General features: G+C 45.2%; 1 protein-coding gene across 1 annotated transcript in view; it reads right to left on the bottom strand.

Annotated features, from left to right (window-relative positions):
- Window positions 1-612: 612 nt before the first annotated feature.
- Window positions 613-20665, bottom strand: part of LOC147120391 (mitogen-activated protein kinase kinase kinase 14-like) — a 93637-nt gene continuing 73584 nt past the window's right edge. The window contains exons 8-10 of the mRNA XM_085984224.1: window positions 16187-16356; window positions 13139-13289; window positions 613-1103 (exon numbers count right to left, since the gene is read on the bottom strand). Coding sequence (XP_085840350.1) covers window positions 613-1103; window positions 13139-13289; window positions 16187-16356 — 812 coding nt within the window. The remainder of the gene's footprint in view (window positions 1104-13138; window positions 13290-16186; window positions 16357-20665) is intronic.

Raw genomic sequence — 20665 nt, 5'->3', positions numbered from 1 at the left:
CTTTCCTCCTGGGAGGTGCTCATAGATTACAATATTCCTGTGGCGGGTTTGCTACCTGGTGCCAGGTGTGAAAGCTGATTGATTGTCTCCCTAATGTTGCATGTGTATTCATTAAGTGTGCACTCAGAATAATGCACTACTCTAATGCAATCCAAAGTGAGTTCATGTCACACAAAGGTGTATTTACAAATGCGTTTGCCAGTCTTTTGTGTTGTTGCTTATTGACTTACTATCCATTAGGGTATAGCAGGGTTCCCAGATTTCAGTCCCATGACGTGCATGAAGTATGAATTTAATTGCACTAATCATTATTAAATTAGAATTTGGTCTGTGAGAGTAAAGTTATTTAGGTAAACATGCTGCATTATGATGAAAGAATTGCTGTCTGCCTAAATTAAATTGAATTCTTCCTCTTGCATTCCCCTCCCCCCAAGTAATTGATCACATTCCTGTTAAGCATTAAAATGTTATTGCTTTGTTAAACCTATGCTGTAAAATGCAATTAGCATTACCACCACTTAATTAGACTTCTCTGTCTAAATGGACATTATCAGCATGGTGTAAACGGGGCTTTCAAATTACCAGCAGGCAGATTATCACCGCAATGCATTTTCATCTGGTGACTGTTAAATCTACTTTCAGCACTAATATACCTTTTAGGAGCTGATTGGCATCTTCGTTTCTCTGTGGTTGCTGCAATTGAGTAGGACTCGAATGGAAATGCTTTACTTTTCTGTGGAACGGTTGCTGATTCATTTTTAAAGTTGAAGTTTGATTTTCAATATTAGTACCGCAAGGCTTGGAAGAATTAACATCTTTTCTGTCTTCTTCTGTGGTATTCTTTATTTTTTCTTGTGGGCTTTGCCGCTTTTCACAATATGTTTCAACCCCAATTTTTTGTGGGGTTTGTACTTCATTTACTATATCCTCACATTCTGGAGCGGGATCAGGTCCTGGAGATGGGTCAGCTAAACCTTTTAGAATGGAGCGTAGTTCACGAGTGGCAGTAGAAGAATATTGTGATGTCTCAGACATATTTTCATTGCACAGTGGCGAGGTTACTGCAGCATACTGCTCCCCAAATATGAACTGAAGATCTGAAACTGACAAAAACAAGACTAACATTATTGTAGAGGGTTGATGAACGGAATGCAATGGATGTTGTCTACATGGATTTTACGAAGGCATTTGACAAAGTACCACATAGAAGGCTGGTTAACAAAATTGAGGCTCATGGAATAGGTGGGTCAGTGGCAGCTTGGATAAGGAATTGGCTTAAGGACAGAAAACAGTGAGTCATAATGGCACTGAAGAAGTCCATGCCAGCTCTCAGTAGAGCAATGCAGTCAGTCCCATTCCCCCGCTCTCTCCCCGTAGCCCTGCAAGTTTATTTCCCTCAAGTGTCTATCCAGTCTCCCCTTGAAAACATTGAGTGTGTCCACTTCCGCCACTTCCGTCGGCAGCGAGTTCCAGATCCTCACCACTCGCTGCGTTTAAAAAGTTTTTCCTCACATCCCCCCTCTATCTCTTGCCCGAAACCTTAAATCTGTGTCCCCTAGTCCTTGTACCATCAACTAGAGGGAACAGCCTTTCCCCGTCCAGCCTATCTAAACCCGTCATAATCTTGTACACCTCTATCAAATCACCCCTCAACCTCCTTTGCTCTAAAGAAAACAAATCCAGCTTCTCCAACCTGTCCTTGTAGCTAAAATCCCCCATCCCCGGAACCATTCTGGTAAATCTCCTCTGCACCCTCTCAAGGGCCTTCACATCCTTCCTAAAGTGTGGTGACCAGAACTGGACGCAATACTCCAGTTGTGGCCTAACCAGCGCTTTATAAAGGTTCAGCATAACTGCTCTACTTTTGTACTCAATACCTCTATTTATGAAGCCCGAGATCCCATATGCTTTGCTAACCACTCTCTCAATATGTCCTGCCACCTTCAGGGACCTATGCACATTAACTCGCAGGTCCCTCTGTCCCTGCACACTCTTTAAAACTGTGCCATTAAGTGCATATTGCCCCTCCCTGTTCCTTCTGCCAAAAGGCATCACCTCACACTTCTCTGTATTAAATTCCATCTGTCACTTGTCTGCCCATTCTGCTAGCCTTTCTATGTTCTGTTGCAGTCGATTGGTATCATCCTCACTGTTTGCCACACCCCCAAGTTTGGTGTCATTGGCAAATTTAGAAATTCTACTCTGTATTCCAATATCCAGGTAATTTATTTATATATCAAAAAAAGCAATGGCCCCAGCACTGACCCTTGGGCAGCACGGTGGCATAGTGGTTAGCACTGTTGCCTCACAGCGCCAGGGACCCGGGTTCGAATCCGGCCTCGGGTGACTGTCTGTGTGGAGTTTGCACATTCTCCCCGTGTTTGCGTGGGTTTCCTCCGGGTGCTCCGGTTTCCTCCCACAGTCCAAAGATGTGCGGGTTAGGTTGATTTGGCTATGATAAATTGACCCTTAGTGTTAGGGGGATTAAATATGTGGGGTTACGGGGCTCGGGTAGGATATGTGTCGGTGCAGGCTCAATGGGCCGAAATGGCCTCTATCTGCACTGTGGGGTTTCTGTGATTCTGTGAACACCACTGTCTACCATCCTCCAGTCTAAAAAACAGCCATTTACCATGACTTGCTGTTTTCTGTCCTTAAGCCATTTCCTTATCAAAGCTGCCACTGACCCATCTATTCCATGAGCTCAATTTTGTTAACCAGCCTTCTATGTGGTACTTTGTCAAACGCCTTCTTAAAATCCATGTAGACAACATCCATTGCATTCCCTTCATCAATCCTCCCTGTTACTTCATCAAAAAATTCAATTAGATTAGTCAAACACGATCTGCCTTTTACAAACCGTGTTGGCTCTCCTTAATTAGCTTAAACCTCTCCAAGTGCCCGTTAATTTTTTCCTTGATTATTGTTTCTAAAACTTTACCCACCACTGATGTTAAACTGACCAGCTTGTAGTTACTAGGATTGTCCTTATACCCTTTCTTGAACAACAGTGTCACATTTGCCACTTTCCAATCCTTGGGCACCTCCCGTGCATCTAGGGAAGATTGGAAAATTATGGCAAGCCCTTCCGCTATCTCCTCCCCCAATTCCCTTAGCAACCTGGGATGCAATCCATCTGGACCAGGCAACTTATCCACTCTAAGCATACTCAGCCTTTCCAGTACATCTTGTCTATCAATTTTCACCCCTTCCATTGCTTCTACCTTTACCACTTCTACCCATATTTACTACAGTGACAGATATTTGTAGCTTGCTTGAAGAAGACCTGCTGCCAAGTGGACCTGGTGGACACACGTTACCAGTGGCTGCAAAGTCACCACTGCCCACAACTTCTTCATCTCAGGCTCCTGCCAGTGATCTGTAGGAGACATTTGCAGGATCTCGCAGTCGGCCACCCACAAATGCATCACCCAGGTGACCAATGCCATGTTTGACAAGTCAGGCACTTATGTACACTTTGCCACTGATGAAGCCAGTGTTACTGAGTGGGTGCTCGGCTTTGCGGGTGTGGCTGGCTTCCCACAGGTGCAGGACGTCATCGACTACACACATGTGGCCATCAAGGCACCCCCACGTCACCCAGGAATGTTCATATCTGGAGGAACCCTTCAATGCGCACCAGCCAGGGTCTCCAGAATGATCGTGGTATGCTGCACTTTGCACAACATAGCGCAGCAACGAGGACTGGAGCTGCTGGAGGAGCAAGGCATAGTGTGCAGAGCATCTTTGTAGGAGGAGGAGGCACAGGAGGAGGAGGAGAAACTTGAAGTAGACATGGTACCAGCAGCGGCGCACATTGCTGCCCGGGAGGCCCAGGATGGCCTCATAATGACATGATTTAGTTCGGTTGCACCAGTGCACCCATATGGCACCCAGGTGCTGAACCAACTTTCCCCCCATCACAAAGCAGTCCTAAAATGACCATTTGAAGGAATAGCCATGATTCAGAGAAATACACGATACTATGAACAGATTTCTAATATTATTAATAAAAGACATACTGGGTTTAAAAGACACAAGTCTCAGCAGAAAGGCTGTAAACAGAAACACAGGCTTCTGAGAAAAGATCAGTTGATAACAAAGTTGCAAACAAGCTTTGAAATGGGAATTAGTTAAATATTCTAAAACAATGAAAGATTGAAGCAAAGCATTGGTGGTTCCGAAAGGTCTACGGTTTGCAATGAACACAATTAGAGACACAGTTTAAAGTGTGAAAAACCAACACGATTGAAACAGAAATACAAACATTAAAAGAGGCATGTGCCTTTGAAAACATGACATCAAGTAAAGAAACAACTGCTGGTCAAATAGTTTTATGTTAAACTTGGAAAACAGGAACCATAAGATTAAATATGCAACCAATTGAGATAGCTAGAAAACAAGTAAACACACAGTTAAAGTGGTTTTGATTTACATATAGTAAAAACCATACCAACAAGACTTTGAAGATATAACTTCAATAGATGACACCAAGCAATTGCATTGTGTTTGTATTAAACTTGAAGCAGAACGGAGTCAAAATGTCTGCTAAAAAGCAATTAAGCCAATATTAAGAAATGAATGAAGAATCTTCGATAAGAAAGGCATCAAACAGAAACCATAGCTGTCATTGTTTTTATGATTACTTTTAGGTGTTCTAAAAACTGAGAAATAATTATGCATGCAATAGTTGAATTGATAGTAACATAGAAAGCATTCAAAGGAAGCATTCAAACAGAGGGATCAATAAAGACAATTAGCTAACATCAGCAGAGAACACCAAAGAAGAAACCAATGCCAAAAGGGTATAAAAATAAGACCTTTTTAACAGAAAGTCAGAATTCGCTGAACGGGCAGGGCAATTCTCAACTTTCCAGAGGCATCTCTGTAAGTTTTTAACTATGAGTCTCGGGTATATCAAAGTAATTGATTTTTGGTGGAGCTTCTGGATTTAGAAATAAGAAATAAGAAATGTTCTGGATTTAAAAAATAAGTAAGAAATATAAAGAAGTAAAGATTTGAGAATAAGGATCTCTGAGAAGAAAGAAATGTAAGCAAATTGTACTTTGAATTGTTAATGTTGCGACTGATTCAACAGATGTTAACTGAATGCCGGCTCTTAAATAAAACTATATATTTTTAGAATTGTCTCAAAGAGTAATTCTGTATAGACTCGCGAACCCATAAATTCTGTACACTCTCTTTTGTAAGGAGTTGCAGAAATCTGGGGGATATTCCTGACCCTTATAATATCCGGAAGGTTACAGTCTAGTTCAACGTATTAAAAGTACTATCCAGAGGACGGTAACATCTTTAGTCATTCCTTTCCTTTGGGGAGAGATAGCCTGAACCTTTAGACCCATTTAAGCGTCTTATGGAATTTGGCTATCTCTAACTTAAGTTGAGAGTGAACGTCTGGGGAATACGCCTGATCTGGGATGGCCCAAAAGGGCTAGGACTGTAATTAACCCTTCAACCATACCATCCCCATCACACATACCCATTGCTTGAGGTTAAGTAATGTCTTACCATTCACTTCAACTGACATGGCCACTTGCCAGGCACCAGGTAAAAATGGACAAGATGGGAAAGTGGTGCAAAGACATAATTTTATATGGCTCAAAAAGTAAACAGAAACTTAACAATCTAACATTTTGTAACACACCCATGTGCATACCATTGTGCATCTAGAATTCTTTAATCTTCCTCTTCCTATAGCTCCTACGCCATGCAACCCCCTGAGGCTTCAGTAGAGGCAGGCTGCTCACTTCCCTGTTCTGACTGCTGAGAGACTTTTGGCAGACGTCCTCTGAGTTTTGGAACCTATAAGGGCCCCACCAAAGACTCCTCCTCCTGACCTGGGCAGGGGCAGACTCAGACATCAGGACACGAGGCAGCATGTAAGGCTTTGACTGGGGTGGGGGTGGCAACGGGGGAGAAGTGGGAGTGCTTTGAGCAGAGCCCCCACTTCCATGTCCCCTCTCACCATCATCCCCCTCATGGCCCACGGCACTTCCCTGCTAGGAACGAGCTGGAGAGCACTTTGCTGCACATCAGTGGAGTGATGAACAGCCAGGTTTCTATCCATCCTAGATAAGGTGGCATTCAGAGTGTGCAAGCTGTTGGTCAGAGCAAGCATGCACTCGTTTGAATGCCGTGTTTGATGCTCCATGCAGGTGGCCACCCTTTCCATGGACGAACACATCATAGGCATGGCCTGCAACATCATGCCAGCCATGCTGGAGATGGACTCCTCCAGTCTCCCTGCAAGTGAGCACATCATGGCTGGAAATCCTGCCAGAGCCTCCTGTACTTTCTGTTGCTCCTCAAGAATCATCCGCTTTGTCGACGGCCCCTGAGATTTAGCATCTTTGTCCAGCTGAGCACTGCTTGGAGCGTCCTGCGCCCTCCAACAAGGACTCTCCACTGCTGTCCCTATCTCCACCATTTGCTCCTGCTTACATGTGATGTATGAAACACCAGGTGCCAACACTACTTTCTGACTTAGTGGACCCACCGACGTGTGTGTATCTGCGCTGGTGCTGGATGTGAATGAGTTGGCCCATCAAGTGTCCTCTGGCTGGATAGTCGGGGGGACACTTGATGGGCCTGTGGGAGAATAAAGACATGAATTAGAACTGTTATGATAAGAATGTTTTAAGTTACCATTATACACATGATCATATTTCACTGGCTACTGACATCAAGTCAAGATGAGTGACTTTTGTATGCCATGTGGCTGTGTGATATTTAATTCTGTCATCAGGTAGCTGGGAGATCCCTCTCTCTCCATCTCCCACCACCAGCAGCTCCACAACTCGGCTCAGCTCCAGGGCCTCCTCCTCTGCTGCAGTCAGCGTGGCTATGACTGGAGAGCCACCTCCGGTACTCTGCCTCTCCCAGCTGTTTTGTGCTCTCTTCTGCAAGGAGAGAAACAAGAGACCTTTGAGTGAGAGTCATGGAATGAGTGGAAGGGATGGATGGGCAACATCTGTAGAGGATGACTGTGAGGGAGAGACATGACATTGCATTAAGATGAGGGTGAGTGTCAGTGGTGGATGGTCAGATGGGGATGTGTGCAAGTGCAAAGACAGAGAGGGATGGGTGCACCTGCAAGGCAGGTTGGTGTGAGGAGTGATGTGCAGGAGTAGGCTCGGGAAGGCAGAGTGAGGGGGTTGGGGTGACATGCACATCAGGATGTAGGGCAATGTGGCATTGTACTCACCGTTCCTGACCTCATGAAGTCGTTAAAGCATTTTCTGCACTATATCCAGGTCCTGCCTACCACATTCCTGCTCCTCACTTCTTCCGCGATCTCCAGCCATGCCTTCTTTGTCTGGCCAACTGGCCTCTTTCTCCCATCAGCAGGGAACAGGATATTCCTGTGGGCCCTAACTCCTTGGAGTAAGATTTCCAAGGAGGCATCACCAAAACTCAGGCAGCTTTCTGTCTTCAAGCCTGCATTTTTCTGTTTAGAGCAGTACCAACTTTTTCCCAAAGAACCAACTCATTATTTCCACTCCAACAACCTGTCTTCCACCTCCACTAGCCTTCAACTGTCACTGTGCATTGCGCCTTTAAATAGCTCAGCTGAAGTCGAGTCATACGTGACGTCATCACGCCCGCTCTTGTAGAAACTAATGGAACTAAAAGCCGACAAATCTCTGGGACCTGATGGCCTACATCCTTGGGTTCTAAAAGAGGTGGCTGCTGAGATAGTGGGTGCATTGGTTTTGATCTTCCAAAACTCCCTAGATTCTAGAACGGTCCCAGCGGATTGTAAGGTAGCAAATGTAACACCGCTATTCTGACAGGGCTAGACAGACTGGATGCAGGGAGGATGTTTCCCCTGGCTGGGGGGTCTAGAACAAGGGGTCACAGTCTCAGGATACGGGGTAGGACATTTAGGACTGAGATGAGGAGACATTTCTTCACTCAGAGGGTGGTGAACCTGTGGAATTCTCTACCACAGAAGGCTGTGGAGGCTAAGTCACTGAATATATTTAAGAAGGAGATTTCTAGACACAAAAGGCATCAAGGGTTATGGGGAGAGAGCAGGAATATGGTATTGAGATAGATGATCAGCCATGATCATATTGAATGGCAGAGCAGGCTCGAAGGGCCGAATGGCCTACTCCTGCTCCTATTCTTCTATGTTTCAAGGAAGGAGGGAGAGAGAAAGCAGGGAACTACAGGCCAGTTAGCCTGACATCAGTCGTCGGGAAAATGCTGGAATCCATTGTTAAGGAAGTGGTATCAGGGCACTTCGAAAATCATAACATGATTCGGCAGAGTCAACATGGTTTTATGAAAGGGAAATCATGTTTGACAAATTTATTAGCATTTTTTTGAGGATGTAACTAGCAGGGTAGATAAAGGGGAACCAGTGGATGGGGTATATTTGGATTTCCAAAAGGCATTCAATAAGGTTATTACACAAGATTAGGGCTCATGGGGTTGGGGGTAATATAGTAGCATGGATAGAGGATTGGTTAACGGACAGAAAACAGAGAGTAGGGATAAACAGATCTTTATCAGGTTGGCAGGCTGTAACTAGTGGGGTGCCGCAAGGATCAGTGCTGGGGCCACAGATATTTACAATCTATATTAATGACCTAGATGAAGGGACCGAGTGTAATGTATCCATGTTTGCTGACAAAGCTATGTGGGACAGTAAGCTGTGAGAAGAACACAAAGGGCTGGATTTTGTCAGCCCTGAGGAGGCGGGTATGGAGGTGGGACTGCTGGTAAAGTTGCAGAATTTGGGGGCGGCTGGCAAACCCGCCCCCAACCCGCCCCCGCGCCCTCTTGCCAGGAGGCAGGAAGCCGTTCTGCCCCAGGTCCCGTCTCCTCGAGGCTGGAAAGGGATTAAAGCTTATTAATTGCCTGTTAAAAAGTAGTTAACAGGCAGAAAATAGGATTATCCCCATTTTTAGCTCCGAAGTGCAGGCTTCCCGACCTTGGGGAACCCCGCCAGGCTGTGGGAGACAAGGTGGTCTGCGGGGTAGAGGTGAGTGATGGGTGCAAGTGTGGAGTGGTAAGTATGTAAAGTGAGTGTTAAGTGTTATAAAATGCTCACTTATCTTTGTTTCTGCCTACAGCCTTCAGCAGCGGTGGATCTGGAGTCCCGACATCTTCATTGTAGATATCACAGACTGGCTGTTGGATCTTCCGAACCAACAGCCAGGTGATTTCTGCAAAGTTGAAAGGTTTGATGAGTCCTAAACACAAGGATTCATCAAACTACATAAAATGTCAGTGTTTGACAGCTTCACAAAGCTGTCAAACGATGACATTTCTTCTTTCAAAAGCTCTTGACAGATGGCACATCAGACGTTGACGTGCTCTGTCAGTGACTTCCCCCTAATTGGCCTGCTGAGCCCGCTGGGCGGGCTTAACAAGGTCAATCACGGGAAAATCCCGCTGGTTGGCCAGAAGCTGATGGAGGCGGGAGTGAAAGCCAGCAAGCAGCAGTCCCGCATCCAAAAGCTTCTCATTGAGAAAATCCAACCCAAAGAGTCTGCAAAGGGATATAGATAGACTGAGTGGGCAGTAAGGTGGCAGATGGAGTATAATGTAGGGAAGTGTGAGGTTATTCACCTTGGTGGGAAGAATAGAAAAACAGAATAATTTTTAAATGGTGAGAAGCTTTCAAATGTTGTTGTTCAGAGAGATTTGGGTGTCCTCGTGCAAGAAACACAGAAAGCTAGCACGCAGGTACAGCAAGCAATAAGCAAGGCAAATGGCATGTTGGCCTTTATTGCAAGGGGGTTGGAGTATAAAAGTAAGGAAGTCTTGCTACAATTGTACAGGGCCTTGGTGAGACCACATCTAGAGTTCTGTGCACAGTTTTGGTCTCCTTATCTAAGGAAGGATATACTTGTCTTGGAGGCAGTACAACGAAGATTCACTAGATTGATTCCTGGGACGAGAGGGCTGTCCTATGATGAGAGATTGTGTAGACTGGGCCTATACTCTCTGGAGTTTAGAAGAATGAGAGGTGATCTCATTGAAACATACAAGGTTCTGAAGGGGATTGACAGGGTAGATGCTGAGAGGTTGTTTCCCTTGGCTGGAGCGTCTAGAACTAGGGGGCAGGATAAGGGGTAGGCTATTTAAGACTGAGATGAGGAGGAATTTCTTCACTGAGGGTTGTGAATCTTTGGAATTCTCTGCTCCACAGGGCTGTGGATGCTGAGTCTTTGAGTATATTCAAGGCTGAGATAGATCGATTTTTGGACGCTAGGGGAATCAAGGGATATGGAGATTGGGCGGGGAAGTGGAGTTGAGGTCGATGATCAGCCATGATCTTATTGAATGGCGGAGCAGATTCGAGGGGCCATATGGCCTACTCCTGCTCCTATTTCTTATGTTCTTATGTTTTTATGTAATTGGTCAGGAAACCCTGAAGTCTGATTCAATTCCAGTGGCTTCTTTAAAAAGCCACTGCAAAATGCACCTCTGCAACCTCTGAGTTCCCGATGCGAACCATGCCACCGCCCCCCCCCCCCCCCCACCATTGCCAGCGTCTCCCTAGACTTGTTTAGTGTTTACCATGAAACCACATGGACCACAATAAAGCTTAAATCAATATTCCTATTCATTTGCTGACACCAACTAGTCTTGGTGTTCAGATTTAGGATTTAACCACCAATCAGGTAATAGAGCTAAGAACAACCCTGTCCAAACCTCCAAGACAAAGAAGTTCAAAGAGGACAAATCAGTGAATAAGAAATGTAAGCATAAATAAAAATGATTTGCCTGCCCTTTGTGCGCTGGACTGTTAAGTAGTTCATACAACCCTGTTATAGAGGCTAAAATAAAGTCAAAAATTAATTTCCTTGTGGCGCCAGGAGGAGGCAGCCATGAATCAACTGAGCGGCCTGCGGGTGGCGCTGTCCAGGGAGAGTATAAATACTTGGGCACGGGCCCAGCTTGCGCAGGACATTCTTAACAGGAACTAGTGAAGGACACAACTAGACCTCCATGTTGTAAAACAGTTTATTAAAGCTTTGTTTAACGCTTAGACCAAGTGCCTAGTAGTTTTCTTACGCCACAGGCCTCTTTTTTTCTTGAGTGGGTGAATTTATAACTGAAATCAAAACTCACCCGCTGAAAACCGCTCCCCAGATAAAATCTGATATATTTGGGCCTTCACATGCACAACTTCAGTGCAGGCCTTCCCGTGAGACATTCTAGTTCATAGCTAATAAATGCTAGTTGTATCTGTGCATTTATTGAGCCAGAATTGCAGTTTCCAGTGCTGTGACCCTGACTCCAGCCAAACATTTTTTTTTACAGTTTACTTTGTTCTCAGGATGTGGACATTCCTTTCAAGGCCATATTTATTGCCCATCCCTAGTTGCTCTCAGAAGATGCCGATGGGCCTTCCCTTGAATCACTGCAGTCGTTGTGGTGATGGTGCTCTGATAATGGAGTTATGTAAGGAATTCCAGGAATTTGACCCACGACAATGAAGGAATGATAATACATCTCCAAGTCAGGATGGCATGTGACTTGGAGAGGAACTTGGAGGTAATGGTGCTCTTATGATATTACTGCTCTTGCCTTTCTTGGTGGTAGGGGTTGCAGGAGAGGGAGGTGCTGTCAAAGTAACCTTTGCAAGTTGATGCAGTGCATCCTGTAGATCATACATAGTACTGGTGCGTTGGTAATGGAGGAGGTAGATTTTGAGTCTAGTGGCAGTGGCACTGATCAAGGCGACTGCTTTTTCCTGCACGATGTTGCATTTCTGGAGTGTTGTTGCGGCAGCACCCATCCAGGCAAGTGGTGAGTATTCTATCACACTCATGACTTGTGCCTTGTAGCGTCAGGAGGTGAGCCATTCATCACAGAATACACAGCCTCAGCCTTGTAGCCATAGTGTTGGTATGGTCAGTCCAGTTAAGTGTCTTCTCAATAGTGACCCTCAAGATGTTGATGGTGGGGGACCTAGCAATGGTGATGCCTTTGAAGGTCAGGGTGAGGTCAGGAGACAAGTGATTCTGGCAGAACCCAAACTCAGCATCAGTGAACAGGTTATTGGTGCATAGTTGTTGTTTGATGGCAGTATTGATGATTCCTTGCATCACTTTTCTGGTGATAGTGAGGAGGCTGATAAGATGGCAATTGACTAGGTTAGATTCTTCCAGCTTTTTGCTATAGGACATACCTGTGCAATTTTCCACATTATTGGGTCTATGCCAGTGTTGTAGCTGCACTGGAACAGTTCAGGAAATGGTAAACTGAAACAGAAAGATAAACAAAGGGAGAGAACGAAAGGTGATAGGGAAAAACAGCAATATTGGAAAAATAAAGATGAAAAGAATTACAGACTAGGTCAGTGAAGCCGAAAAGAACAAACTCAATTACAGGAGAATGGAAAGAAAAACTTATCGGAACAAACAACATTATAAATGATAAACTGATGAATAGATGAGAGAATAACTAAATTAAAACAATAGGGAAAAGACTGAAAAAGTACAAATTATATTAATATTTGTAGATATGTTGTCAAAATATACACAGGGCAGTCTGAACGAAAACATACTTGATATGAAGACACTATTCATCCTTATACAGATTGTCAAAGACATATTTTTGTAAACTTCAATGATATGGAGCACTTGACCTGTGTAACATTTCTAGGCAAATTGAATACTAATCGATGGGGATTCCACTGGGTTGCTAAATACTGAAGCCAATTTTATTATAAAATGTTACACTTTAAAAAGACTTCCTGGTCCACACCATAGCCTGGCCTTTGCTGATGCCATACTATAACTGGCCACCAGGAGGTCCCTATACACAGTCCAGGGTGATCCTATGTTTGGCTTGCCCTCCATCCCTGTGTCCTTTATTTGGCACTTCCTCATGATAGCACAGCCGAGGTTGGGAACTCATTCTGTCGAGAATTGTGGGTACAAGTTCACATTCCATAATTTTTTTCCCTCACTGTACATTGGAACTCGAACATATTGCATCACCACAACACTGTCATTTGTGATTTCATTTTAACATAATGAGAAATGGCAAAGTTGCACTAGAAAGGTTATTTAATATTCTTCTGATGGGAGTGAAACTGGATAAATTTCCGATGAAAATATAAATCACACTGCTGTTATAAATTGTTTCTTACGCTGAGCCAAGGCTTCATCTGCTTCATCTCGCAAGGTTGCAGCAAACGGTCTCTCGTGTTGATCCACCATTAGGCCCTTCTTAATGAGATTATCCACCAAAATGTGGCACGATGCGGGGATCTCAAAATATGGCGGACTCTCTTCTACAATCTACAAAGGAAAGAATTTATATTTTTATGATGGTGAAAACCCAATGTCACATTTTGTAGTATAGAAACAACACTGAAATGACCATAGAGGAAGATGCAAATAAACAGCTGATTTAAAACCCTCAAATGAAACAGAAGCAGTTGATTAAAAACATATTCAGACATCAGATTTATTACAAAGGGGCTGACAATCCTGTTTTAATAAAAATGGAAACAAAGGCAATTTTTTTCACCAATTTCAATAAAACAGCAATGAAATTGCAGGAATGTTCAATTTTCACATATGCTTTTTGGATGATTTTATCCCCACCTGTACTGGTGGGAACCAGGTGGGGAGGTGCAGTTAAAATTGCCAGAACCCACCAGAAACCTGCCAGGAACTCACTGTTCTGAATTTTACCTGCTCTACTGATGAGACAGCTAGAGCACAGCCTGGATAGCAAATGCGGGTAAATTGGGTTGAGGTACAGACCAGGCATGATCTAATTGAATGGCGGAATAGCCTTGAAGGGTTGAATGGCCTAATCCTAGGGCCTATACTTTAGGGTGAATGTTTTTGTGCTTATAAAATAATAGAGAAAGCAACAGCTTTCCAATTTTGGTACCCATCATCATCAAGTACTGCCAGGTCAGAGTGAAACTTTCTCTACTCTGTCTCAACAATGCTTGACCCTATCCTCAGTTATTTCTGAATGTCCCATATCAGCCATCCTTATGGCCTTTTAAAAGCAGTTACCAATTAGAGCCAAATTATGGATAGTTGTTTGATTCACACTCACCAGGAACTGGGTTGAGATTGAGACTGCTTCAAACTCATTTCATCTTATGACCCTTACATCCAGCAGAGAGAGAACTCTTTCATCCTGTCAGTTTAGCATAATTCAGATCCAGATTCCAGAGATGAAAGCACAGTAGTAACAGCCAGTCTTCAAAATGGCACATGTTCAACATTTACAACCAACAGATCAGATCAAAGCTCTGCAGTCCTGCCACATCCAGTCGTGAATGGTGGTGGACCATTAAACAAGTAACGGGAGGAGGAGGCTCCATAAACATCCTCATTCTCAATGATGGAGGAGCCCAGCACGTGAGTGCAAAAGATAAAGCTGAAGCTTTTGCAACTATCTTCAGCCAGAAGTGCCGAGTGAGTGATCCATCTCGGCCTCTTCCTGAGGTCCCCACCATCGCAGAAGCCAGTCTTCAGCCAATTCGATTCACACCACGTGATATCAAGAAACGGCTGAGCGCACTGAATACAGCAAAGACTATGGGCCCCGACAACATCCTGGCTGTAATGCGGAAGACTTGTGCTCCAGAACTAGCTGCGCCTCTAGCCAAGCTGTTCCAGTTCAGTTACAACACTGGTATCTACCTGACAATGTGGAAAACTGCACAGGTATGTCCTGTCAACAAAAAGCAGGACAAATCCAATCTGGTCAATTACCACCTCATCAGTCTACTCTCAATCATTAGCAAAGTGATGTTGGTGCCGTCAGTGTTATCAAGTGGCACTTACTCACCAATAACCTGCTCACCGAGGCTCAGTTTGGGTTTCACCAGGGCCACTTGGCTCCAGACCTCATTGTCCAAACATGGACAAAAGAGCTGAATTCCAGAGGTGAGGTGAGAGTGACTGCCCTTGACATCAAGGCAGCATTTGACAGTGTGGTATCAAGGAACCCTAGTAAAATTGAAGTCAATGGGAATCAGGGGGAAAACTCTCCACTGGCTGGAGTCATACTTAGCACAAAGGAAGATGGCTGTGGTTATTGGAGGCCAATCATCTCAGTCCCAGGATATCACTGCAGCAGTTCCTCAGGGCAGTGTCCTAGGCCCAACCATCTTCAGCTGCTTCATCAATGACCGTCCCTCCATCATAAGGTCAGAAGTGAGGATGTTCGTTGATGATTACACAGTGCTCAGTTCCATTTGCAACCCCTCAGATAATGAAGCAGTCCATGCTTGCATGACCTGCATGACATTCAGGCTTGGGCTGATAAGTGGCAAGTAACATTCGTGACACACAAGTGCCAGGCAATGACTATCTCCTACAAGAGAGATTCTAACCACTGCCCCTTGACATTCAACGGTATTACCATTGCCGAATCCCCCATCAACATCCTGGGGGATTACCATTGACGAGAAACTTAACTGGACCAGCCACATAAATACTGTGGTGACAAGAGCAGTTCTGAGGCTGCATATTCTGTGGCGAGTGTCTCACCTCCTGACTCCCCAAAGCCTTTCCACCAGCTACAAGGCACAAGTCAGGAGTGTGATGGAATACTCTCCACTTGACTGGATGAGTGCAGCTCCAACAACACTCAAGAATCCCGACACCACCCAGGACAAAGCAGCCCGCTTGATTGGCACCCCATCCACCACCTTAAACATTCACTCCCTCCACCACTGGCTGCAGTGTGTACCATCTACAAGATGCACTGCAGCAACTCTCCAAGGCTTCTTCAACAGCACCTCCCAAACCTGTGACCTTTACCATCTAGAAGGACAAGGGCAGCATGTGCATGGGGACACCACTACCTCCAAGTTCTTCTCCAAGTCACACACCATCCTGACCTGGAAGTATATCGCCATTCCTTCATCATTGCTGGGTCAAAATCCTGGAACTCCCTCCCTAACAGCACTGTGGGAGTACCTTCACCACATGGACTGCAGCAGTTCAAGAAGGTGGCTCACCACCACCTTCTCAAGGGGAATTAGGGATGGGTAATAAATACTGGCCTTGCCAGCGACGTTCACATCACAGGAACGGATAAAAAAAATGACTAAACACTTTCACATACATATGGAGAATTGATTGTTTGCTCATGAGGCTTTTACATTTAATAAAAGTTTCAAATTCTTTTTCATATACTTACCATCATTCATTGTACTTACCACCTTATATAAAACTTGTATATCACCAAACTTCTTCAGCCATGGTTGCCTTCCATTAATCATGTGTAGAAGGGTACAGGTAGCACTCCAAACGTCAGCTCTCCAGTCATGGCCAGCACTCTGAGCTACTTCTGGAGCCATATGTGTCTGCGTTCCTACTGGAGTTTCTCCTGAAGAAATAAACATGGATCATATTTTACATTAAGACTTCAAAGATTTTTACGCTTTCAGTTGTGGATTTCACTGGGTGCCGAACCAAAGTGTCTAAGAAAGCAATCATTTTATGTAGCAGGGATAAAGTACACAGTAGGATTCGGTCTATGCTGTATTTTGAAATCTCAGATTTTTCTTGATCAGCATTCAGGGCCAAATAGACCACTGATTGCAACTAATTTGATGAGTGACTAATGGATCAGCCACTATCATCAGCTCTTTGCTGACAGTCTGACTCAAAATATTGACTTTCCATGCCACTGAAGGGAGAGAATAGTGTATTTTCTCTTCTACCAGACAGGGAAATTTAAAAATGACATGTTTTATGATCTGGGATGCTAGTAACTTTCAAAAGGGGTACGGTAGCATAGTGGTTATGTTACTAGACCAGTAATCCAAAGACCTGAACTAATGATCCGGAGACATGTGTTCAAATCCCACCATAGCAGCTGGGAAATTTAAATTCAATTAATTAAATATATCTGGAATAAAAAGCTAGTATCAGTAATGGTGACCATGTAACTACTGGATTGTTGTAAAAACCCATCTGCCATCCTTACCTGGTCTGACCTATATGTGACTCCAGACCTACAGCAATGTGGTTGACTCTTAACTACCCTATGAAATGCCCTAACAAACCACTCAGTTGTATCAAAACTGCTAGGAAAAACAATAAAAATAAAACTGGATGTCATCGATCTAGGCACTGGTTTCGGACACAGCAAAGGCCCACCCAACCCAGTCAACCCTGCAAAGTCCTCCTCACTAACATCTGGGGACTTGCCACAAACTCCATTCCCTAGCCGCCAACTTCATCCTATGTCCTAACTTGCACCAAGCTCCTGTGCTTGCTGACTTACATTGACTCCCGGTTAAGCAAGCTTAGATTTTAAAATTCTCATCCATATTTTCAATGGTCTGCACAGAACGTAGTGCTTCTAAATGGAATGTTAAAGTTTGGAACTTGGAGAGAGTGGGAATTCCGTGCAGAGGGGGAAGGAGGTGCTGCTTTTTGCCTCCAATACTTGTAGTGCTTTGTGTTATAGGCAAATATTTAATTTACTCTACCTATACCTAGATCTAGTAATTTGTTAAAAAACTAAACTATAAGCTAAATAATTAAATACATGAACTTTAATTAATTAAATAAATAAAACAAGTTATTATAGAGATGCCAGTGCAGGTAGTGTGGGAGTTTGCGGAGAGCCTTGCGATTCCGGACGACCACGTCTGCAGTAAGTGTTTGCATCTCGAGGAACTTCAGCTCAGAGTTGTTGAGTTGGAGTCCAAGGTGCAGACATTGCGGTGCATCAGGGAGGGGGAGAGTTACCTGGACACCTTGATCCAGGAGCAATCACACCCCTTTGGTTAGGTATTGGTACAGATCTGATTAGTGGTCAGGGACAGGAGGGTGTGACTGTGACTCGGGCAGGTAAGGGAACCCCATGTGCAGTGCTGGAGGAGCCTCAGCCTTTGCCCTTATCCAACAGGTACAAGGTTTTTGCTGCCTGTGTGGATGAGGGCAAAGTCTGCAGGGTGGATGACCACAGCACCATAGTATAGGAGGCCATTCAAGTGGGAGGAGTGAAAGGGAATATTGTAGTGGTGGGGGACAGTATAGCCAGGGGGATAGATGCTGTTCTCTGCAGCCACGACCAGCAGCTCCAAAGGCTGTGTTGCCTGCCCGGTGACAGGGTTGAGGATATCTTCTCACAGCTGGAGAAGAATTTGGAGTGGGAGAGGGAGGATCCAGTTGTCATGATCCACGTAGGAACCAACGACATAGGTAGAACTAAGAATGAGATTCTGCTGAGAGAGTCTGAGGAGCTAGAGTCCAAATTAAAACGCAGAACCTCAAAGGTAATAATCTCTGTATTGTTACCTGAGCCACGCGCAAACTGACATAGGGACAAGCAGATCAGAGAGTTAAATGCATGGCTCAAAGAATGGTGTGTTCAATTCATGGGGCACTGGCCCCAGTACTGGGGAAAGAGGGAGCTGTTCCATTAGGATGGGCTCCACTGGCTGGGACCAGTGTCCTGGTGAATCGAATAACTGGGGCTATAGATAGGGCTTTAAACTAAAAAGGGGGGAGGGGTCAGGTGAGGGGAAATTTAGCAATCTAAAGAGAAACGTCAAGGCAATGGAGCAGTGTAGCATTTTGGGTAAAGATAAGCAGAGTGTGACAGGAAGGGACAGATGTTTTACAGTAATAGTGCATCAGCAAATAAGGTGAAAGCAGAGAATAATGGTAAAAAAGTTAAAAGCTTTCTAAAAGCTTCCCCACCACCTGACTGGCTGAATTTATCCTTACACCCTTTTTTGAACAAGCGTGTAACATTTGCAATTCGCCAGTCCTCTGGCATCATCCCGTATCTAAGAAGGATTGGAAGATTATGGCCAGTACCTCCCAATTTTCACCTTTATTTCCCTCAGCATCCTAGGATGCATCCCATCCAGCTCTGGTGACTTTCTACTTTAAGTACAGCCAGGATTTCTACTACCTCCTCTTTATCAATTTTTAGCCCATCCAGTATTTCAACTACCTCCTCTTTCACTATGACTTTGGCAGCATCTTCCTCCTTGGTAAAGACAGAAACAAAGGCCCCGATTTTCCCGAAGGTGCGGGGAATTGTCGGGTTCCGACCTGAATCTAAATGGGGTCAGCCAGGTGCACGCAATTTTCGCTCAATTGGCCAATTTATTTCCAGCGTGTGGGCACCCTGGCTAATTGTCCATTTCCAGTCCGAAAGCCCCACAGTATGATGTTATCATTCGTGGTGCTTTTAAAGTGTCCAGCAAGCTTTTCAACCTCTGCAGGCTTCCCAACCAGTCTTGCAGAATGGCAAAGGAGCCTACACCAGCTGCTGCCAGCGGCAGAGGCCGAGCTGCTGCCAAATTTGACGAGACATCACTCCAGACATTGGTGGATGGGGTAAGGGCCCACAGGGAGGTCCTCTTCCCTAGCTCAGGGAGGAAGAGGCCTCCCAAAGAGACCAGGGCAGCATGGATGGAGGTGGCTGCAGAGGTCAACTCTCGGAGTCACCCGACGGACCTGGATCCAGTGCAGGAAGCGCTTCCATGACCTTCACCGTACAGGAAAAGTAAGTATGAAGTTTCCATCACCCTCAACCTGATCCCCATTGCCTTTCCCCAACAGCACTCAGCTTCAGCACTCTCTTCCTCCACATCCCACTTCACAGTCACATCCATGCACCCTTACCCATTCCCTCTCTCTCTATGCTCACATTAACAGAACTATTCCACCATGCAGCCCTCACACTGCCTCTCACTCTGTTGCTTGGAACACAACTGACAACACATAGGGAGAGCCCTTGGTCTTGCAGCCTCACACCATCTTTGTCTCATTCTTAAGTATCTATGCTGTGCAATCTCTACACTCACTCCTGCACTCTCACTCAAACTCCACTTGTCTCCCTCATTGCAGAAAAGAGAGCTCACAATAGGCGAGAGCGTTCAAGGACTGGAGGAGGACAACCCTCAATCGCCCACCTGAGCCCCTGGGAGGAAGCAGTGATGGAGATTGCTGGGGGTGATGTGCCTGTGGAGGCTGGGGCAGGAGAGACAGGAGCAAGCCCGCAAGCTGGTGACAAAATAGTTTCCCATCTCTCTCATTGACATAGCATGAGTCGCTGATATGATTCTGAAGCTGCATCATTTGGACTTATGAGCATATGCCAAATCCAATGTGCAAGTAGCCTTGGCATCACATCTCTAACTTTTCCCTTTACTCCCCCACAGGACCATCCGGAACCCCCGTCCCCACTGCCGAGGAGGAAGAGGCTTTGCAGCCAGACTCCTCAGAGGAAGCTCCAGCCTCTGAGGGCGCAGCGTCAGCAGACGTAAGCGCACCCAGCACCAGCACAGACACTCACACCTCGGGGGGGCCTTCGGGACATAGAGTAGTGTTGTCACCTGGTGTTTCACAGCTCACAAGTGAGCATCAGCAGATTGTGGAGACAGGGACAGCAGTGGAGAGTCCTCATCGGAGGGCGCAGGCCTCTGCCAGCTCAGCTCAGCTGCATGTCGACCCTATGCCTCTGGGTCCATCCGCAAGAGAGGAGGTGATGGATCTCCATATACAGATGCAGGAGTCTCTGGCAGATTTTGTCTCCAGGGTCGCTGCAAGTGTGGAGCATATGGAGGAGTCCATGGCGAGCATGAGCACAGCCTTATTGGAGTCATTGGCGCATGAAAGCATCACCACGGGAAGGATGGCTACCTCCGTGGTAAGGCTGGCTACCG

This window comes from Somniosus microcephalus, chromosome 4 (assembly GCF_052327205.1).
Source record: "Somniosus microcephalus isolate GS21.2 chromosome 4, FLI_Smic_1.0, whole genome shotgun sequence".
NCBI classification, from domain to species: domain Eukaryota; kingdom Metazoa; phylum Chordata; class Chondrichthyes; order Squaliformes; family Somniosidae; genus Somniosus; species Somniosus microcephalus.
The sequence above is the reverse complement of the archived record's forward strand: the minus strand, read 5'-3'. Positions and strand labels throughout refer to the sequence as shown.